Here is a 7086-nt window from a genome sequence, read left to right as displayed (position 1 = left end):
GAATAGAACTGATGAGAGTCTGTTAACTAGATGGTGATGTGGTTTTATACTGTATACTGGTTTTATACCTTTATTAAGGACTTGTTGATTAAATCCCAATACCCATGACTTATTATACTTAGGAAGGCTATTGTATAATACAATTACTCATACAATTACATATCATACATCTGTTTCTCTGTGCAGTATGTTATTTTCCGAATAGAAAAGCAGTCCTGAAGGTGTACAGGGGTTTTATAACAGTACTGTTTGTAATGGTGAACTACACTACAGCCCTTCCTTTCATAATAAAATGCACATGCAATAATAGATATTTAAAGCCTTTGAAGCCACTCGTGTACAAATCTACGTGTGATGTGCTAAGAGAACAGAGAGGCAGCTATTCCTAATACCAGGGGAGGTTTACGGTCTCTCTCCGGGATACAACACAACCGCCGATTACACATAAAAGGAAAAGTTGGGGGACAGTGCCAAGAATGCACTTTTATTTTGATATGTGACAGCACTTTGGCTTCAGACAGGAGGAATGCGATATGTCAGGGAGAGCGAGTCTGGGGGAGGGAAGGGGGGGGCAGGAAATTAGGAAAGAATGCCAAGAATGTCCATGTTTGTCGAGGACTCCATTCAGCCACTGGCACGTCACTGCAGCCCTGGGTGTATAAAGGCAGGGAGAGCTCCTAGCTTCAGACACAGAACAACTCCTCATCCAAGAGAGAGCTACAAGAGCAGCAGCAGCTCTACTACTGAAGCTAAACTCTAGCTTTAACCAAGAGAACTACGAGAACTTAACTGAGAGAGAACCAAAGAAACAGAAACTTCTTAACAACGAGATCGACTCGATCAGACGACAAGCTCCCTGACTACTCGCAAGAGACTAAGGAAGACTTTTGAAGAGCCTGAAGACTTATTTTTGTCTAACATACTCTGAGAAAACCCCAGAAGAAAAGCAAAATGTCTGCTGGAATGAACATGAGGCTGATGTCTTTCTTCTGTCTCACTCTCTCCTACCTGGTAAGACCCTTTTACTGAGAATGTCAAGTTAAATGGGAACTGTATTGCTGTGTCTATGCGCCATGTACCAGACAGACACGAGCTATCAGCATGTCTAGCCTATTACAACAGCAGTTGAATTGCAAATCGATATATTTTGTTAACACAGTTACAAAAGGCTGTATGATGCCCTAGCTCTTGGGGCTGATGAACTGTAACGTTAGTAGTAGTTGTGCCCATGTGATCAGGGTCTAACCATACTCCTGTCTCTTTGTCCCTTAGGCTGTGGCTCAGGAGTGCAGTGGGCAGTGTAGTTGTCCTGATGTGCACCCCCAGTGTCCCCCTGGTGTGAGCCTGGTGCCCGATGCCTGCGGCTGCTGCAGGGTGTGTGCCAAGCAGATGGGCGAGCTTTGCACAGACAGGGACATGTGCGACCCCCACAAAGGGCTCTTCTGTGACTTCGGCTCCCCCGTCAACCGCCGCATAGGAGTCTGCACAGGTAATGTGACTCTCAACAGGCTTCTTTTGTCGTTCTAATACGCTGACCCTTTGATTATTTTCCTCTGCTGGCGTTTGTGTGACTGGAGATGTGACATTCTCTTCTCCTCCTCCCACAGCTAAGGGTGGTGCCACCTGTGTGATGGGTGGGATGGTGTACAGGAGTGGAGAGTCCTTCCAGAGCAGCTGTAAATACCAGTGCACGTGCCTGGACGGTGCCGTGGGCTGTATCCCCCTGTGCAGCATGGACATTCGCCTGCCCAGCCCTGACTGCCCCATGCCCCGCCGCGTCAAAGTGCCCGGGAAGTGCTGCGAGGAGTGGGTGTGCGATGCCCCCCAAAACACAAACATCTTTGTGGGCTCTGCTCTCGCTGGTGAGTCTCAGTCTTAGACACACACAGTAGCCTGCATTCGAATGATGTAATCTGGTCAGTGTGAGTGTAGAGATAAAGAGTCTTATGTCACTTCCCCTTCTTTGCCCGCAGCTTACAGAGAGGAGGAGACCTACGGGCCTGACCCCTCCATGATGAGAGAGAACTGCCTGGTCCAGACCACTGAGTGGAGCGCCTGCTCAAAGACCTGCGGCCTGGGCATCTCTACCAAAGTAACCAACGACAACCGCGAGTGCCGCCTGGAGAAACAGTCCCGTCTGTGCATGGTCAGACCCTGCGAATCCCACATGGAGCAGAGCATTAGGGTGAGCACATTCTTCAACCACTACCCAAACAACCCTTTCATTACAACAGAAACACTTTGTCAAATCAAGAGGAAAGCAATGGTCACTAATTATGACTTTTTTCTTTACACTTTGCTCTTCCAGAAGGGAAAGAAATGCATCCGCACGCCAAGAGTGTCCAAGCCCATGAAGTTTGAGATCTCTGGCTGCACCACCACCAAGTCCTACCGCCCCAAGTTCTGCGGCGTGTGCACCGACGGTCGCTGCTGCACCCCCCACAGAACCACCACCCTGCCCATGGAGTTCAAGTGCCACGACGGCCAAGTCATGAAGAAGCAGATGATGTTCATCAAGACCTGCGCGTGCCACTACAACTGCCCCGGCGAGAACGACATCTTTGAGTCCATGTACTACAAGAAGATGCTGGGAGACATGGCGTGAACAATTACGTCACCTAACAGCAAAAACAACCAATGACTCTTAACTTGAACCGAACAGATATCCATCTCATCTCGCAGCACAGCATTTGTTTGTCTTTTGGTTTGTAATTTTCAAATTGTGTATTTTGTACAAGGACAGAAACATATATGCGTATATTCAATGTATATGTATGAGTGTATTGATGGATGTTTAGGGCCACTTGCCCTAAAGAGGGGGCGAAAGACAGGGGGCTGCTCTGCTGCCCGAAATAGAATACTTACTGCACTATAGTTCTACTATGTGACAACCTATGTTGTTGTCACTAATTGGCTGATGCCATATTCCCCTCCCCCGAAACTGTGGCGGGCACCTAATTAACTGGGCTGTGTCCAACCGCTAAGCACTTGCAGTAACGAAGGGTGAAGACTTTCAACCCCAGTACAGAAACTTAAATCCTTAACCCACCAGAGTACTAGTTGAACGTACCCTTGTGTATAGCTCACTGTTTTGCAGATCCTAACTGTTGCAGTACTAACGACAGGTCATGGTTTAGCCCATGCTGAAAAACAGCCGTCCTTCCAGACAAGGAGCGTAGTGTGCATGCTTTGAGGGCATGCCACAGCACTGAGAAAAGAGGTATTTGACTTTGACTGATTGATTCAGGTTGCAAGGAAGGAATCAGTATTTTGTCAAAAAAAAAAAGAGACTGGATGATTTGTAGCTTCATTCCTTTTTATATGTATTATTGATGCTGTAAATATTGTACATATTATTGTACAGTTGTTTAAGTTAATTTAAAGTTTTAAAAAGTTTGTTTTGTTTTTCTCTTCCTTCAACATGTTTATCGATAGCTTATTTGCTGGGTTTGACTGTTCCTGTGACAGTTTTGTGTACTATTTTATTGAGAAGTGTGACAAAAGTTACATGTTTTCACTTTTGTAGTTTGGAATAAAATATATTTTTTATATAAACATGTCTTCCTTTCTTTGTTTTACACTTTCGGCTTTAAAAGTAGCCTACCCTACAGAACTTAATCTAATCTTATCACCCAAATGACATCCCAAACTTCACCATATGAACTCAGCCACTAGTTAGCACATGTTCACAAAGCAGTTAGGTGTTCCCACTTTCAGTTCAACAACAGCAGTCAGGCCACTGAAATTCCACTCATTGGATTGTGTGCAGTCCAGGTCCATGCTCTGTCAGACCACCCAGTCTCTAGTAAAGGTGTAGTCTACGTGTCACTTTTTTAGCCACCAACACCAGTGGAAGACTGCCAGCCCATCCAACAAAACGTTTTTCTAGTCCTCTATTCTCTTCCCTGTGATGCGTGGATGGAGCGGTGTGCTGCCTGTCCATTTACACACTAACCTGACTGCAGACTAAGGATACATAATCTGGCAGCATCTGAGGAAAAGAGCAGTCTAACTAACTGGCAGCCTTGTGCTTTAACACTCAGTATCAGTGTCCCGCCACTGGGAAAAATCACACCACACGGAACTAGGCCTGGTTCAACATCAAAGACAACACAGACAAATATATGATGGGGATCGGGAAACGGGACTTACCTCATACCAAAGGATAAGCCACAAAAATGTATACAGTAATTGGCTGATCAACACAGTGTAAATCCTTTTCCTGTCACTGAGTAGCAGGGTCGTTGGTTGCTTTCCAGACAAAATGAAAGAGCCGTTGGATCTAAAAACTTGTAACTCTCCACAAAGGGCTCTTTTCATCTGATTTTTCCCCCCTCAAAAGTCTTGACTGAATTTAGACTTAGTCTGGCTCGTGTTGTTGTTGGGGGGTGACTACAGTGTGAGATATTCATATCAACAATATAGTGTGATATGTCTAATTAATGATGTTGTGGAGGCTTTACCTAGTTGAATGTGCCTCTGAAGCTAAGAAGGGTTGGTCCTGGTCTGTCCCTGGATGGGAGACCAGATGCTGCTGGAAGTGGCATTGGAGGGCCAGTAGATGACACTCTTTCCTCTGATCTAAATATACACTGCTCAAAAAATAAAGGGAACACTTAAACAAAACAATGTAACTCCAAGTCAATCACACTTCTGTGAAATCAAACTGTCTACTTAGGAAGCAACACTGATTGACAATAAATTTCACATGCTGTTGTGCAAATGGAATAGAAAACAGGTGGAAATTATAGGCATTTAGCAAGACACCCCCAATAAAGGAGTGGTTCTGCAAGTGGTGACCAGACCACTTCTCAGTTCCTATGCTTCCTGGCTGATGTTTTGGTCACTTTTGAATACTGGCGGTGCTTTCACTCTGGTGGTAGCATGAGACAGAGTCTACAACCCACACAAGTGGCTCAGGTAGTGCAGCTCATCAAGGATGGCACATCAATGCGAGCTGTGGCAAGAAGGTTTGCTGTGTCTGTCAGCGTAGTGTCCAGAGCATGGGAGGCGCTACCAGGAGACAGGCCAGTACATCAGGAAACGTGGAGGAGGCCGTAGTAGGGCAACAACCCAGCAGCAGGACCGCTACCTCCACCTTTGTGCAAGAAGGAGCAGGAGGAACACTGCCAGAGCCCTGCAAAATGACCTCCAGCAGGCCACAAATATGCATGTGTCTGCTCAAACAGTCAGAAACAGACTCCATGAGGGTGGTATGAGGGCCCGACGTCCACAGGTGGAGGTTGTGCTTACAGCGTGCAGGACGTTTGGCATTTGTCAGAGAACACCAAGTTTGGCAAATTCGCCACTGGCGCCCTGTGCTCATCACAAATGAAAGCAGGTTCACACTGAGCACGTGACAGACGTGACTGAGTCTGGATACGCCGTGGAGAACGTTCTGCTGCCTGCAACATCCTCCAGCATGACCGGTTTGGCAGTGCGTCAGTCATGGTGTGGGGTGGCATTTCTTTGGGGGGACGCACAGCCCTCCACGTGCTCGCCAGAGGTAGCCTGACTGCCATTAGGTACCGAGATGAGATCCTCAGACCCCTTGTGAGACCATATGTTGGTGCAGTTGGCCCTGGGTTCCTCCTAATGCAAGACAATGCTAGACCTCATGTGGCTGGAGTGTGTCAGCAGTTCCTGCAAGAGGAAGGCATTGATGCTATGGACTGGCCCGCCCGTTCCCCAGACCTGAATCCAATTGAGCACATCTAGGACATCATGTCTCGCTCCATCCACCAACGCCACATTCCACCACAGACTGTCCAGGAGTTGGCGGATGCTTTAGTCCAGGTCTGGGAGGAGATCCCTCAGGAGACCATCCGCCACCTCAACAGGAGCATGCCCAGGTGTTGTAGGGAGGTCATACAGGCATGTGGAGGCCACACACACTACTGAGCCTCATTTTGACTTGTTTTAAGGACATTACATCAAAGATGGATCAGCCTGTAGTGTGGTTTTCCACTTTAATTTTGAGTGTGACTCCAAATCCAGACCTCCATGGGTTGATAAATTTGATTTCCATTGATAATTTTTGTGTGATTTTGTTGTCAGCACATTCAACTATGTAAAGACAAAAGTATATAATAAGAATATTTCATTCTTTCAGATCTAGGATGTGCTATTTTAGTGTTCCCTTTATTTTTTGAGCAGTGTATATACAGTGCCTTGCGAAAGTATTCGGCCCCCTTGAACTTTGCGACCTTTTGCCACATTTCAGGCTTCAAACATAAAGATATAAAACTGTATTTTTTGTGAAGAATCAACAACAAGTGGGACACAATCATGAAGTGGAACGACATTTATTGGATATTTTAAACTTTTTTAACAAATCAAAAACTGAAAAATTGGGCGTGCAAAATTATTCAGCCCCCTTAAGTTAATACTTTGTAGCGCCACCTTTTGCTGCGATTACAGCTGTAAGTCGCTTGGGGTATGTCTCTATCAGTTTTGCACATCGAGAGACTGACATTTTTTCCCATTCCTCCTTGCAAAACAGCTCGAGCTCAGTGAGGTTGGATGGAGAGCATTTGTGAACAGCAGTTTTCAGTTCTTTCCACAGATTCTCGATTGGATTCAGGTCTGGACTTTGACTTGGCCATTCTAACACCTGGGTATGTTTATTTTTGAACCATTCCATTGTAGATTTTGCTTTATGTTTTGGATCATTGTCTTGTTGGAAGACAAATCTCCGTCCCAGTCTCAGGTCTTTTGCAGACTCCATCAGGTTTTCTTCCAGAATGGTCCTGTATTTGGCTCAATCCATCTTCCCATCAATTTTAACCATCTTCCCTGTCCCTGCTGAAGAAAAGCAGGCCCAAACCATGATGCTGCCACCACCATGTTTGACAGTGGGGATAGTGTGTTCAGGGTGATGAGCTGTGTTGCTTTTACGCCAAACATAACGTTTTTCATTGTTGCCAAAAAGTTCAATTTTGGTTTCATCTGACCAGAGCACCTTCTTCCACATGTTTGGTGTGTCTCCCAGGTGGCTTGTGGCAAACTTTAAACAACACTTTTTATGGATATCTTTAAGAAATGGCTTTCTTCTTGCCACTCTTCCATAAAGGCCAGATTTGTGCA

General features: G+C 45.8%; 1 protein-coding gene across 1 annotated transcript; it reads left to right on the top strand.

Moving 5' to 3' along the window:
* The first annotated feature begins 676 nt into the window (after positions 1-676).
* On the top strand, positions 677-3555 carry LOC135557533 (CCN family member 2-like). Its single transcript, XM_064990861.1, has 5 exons — positions 677-1011; positions 1273-1489; positions 1608-1862; positions 1974-2185; positions 2309-3555. The coding sequence occupies exons 1-5, from the start codon at positions 952-954 to the stop codon at positions 2603-2605; spliced, it is 1041 nt and encodes a 346-aa protein (XP_064846933.1). The 5' UTR covers positions 677-951; the 3' UTR covers positions 2606-3555.
* The last annotated feature ends 3531 nt before the right edge of the window (positions 3556-7086 follow it).

Source organism: Oncorhynchus masou, chromosome 16 (assembly GCF_036934945.1).
Source record: "Oncorhynchus masou masou isolate Uvic2021 chromosome 16, UVic_Omas_1.1, whole genome shotgun sequence".
In the NCBI taxonomy this organism is placed as follows: Eukaryota; Metazoa; Chordata; class Actinopteri; order Salmoniformes; family Salmonidae; genus Oncorhynchus; species Oncorhynchus masou.
The sequence above is the reverse complement of the archived record's forward strand: the minus strand, read 5'-3'. Positions and strand labels throughout refer to the sequence as shown.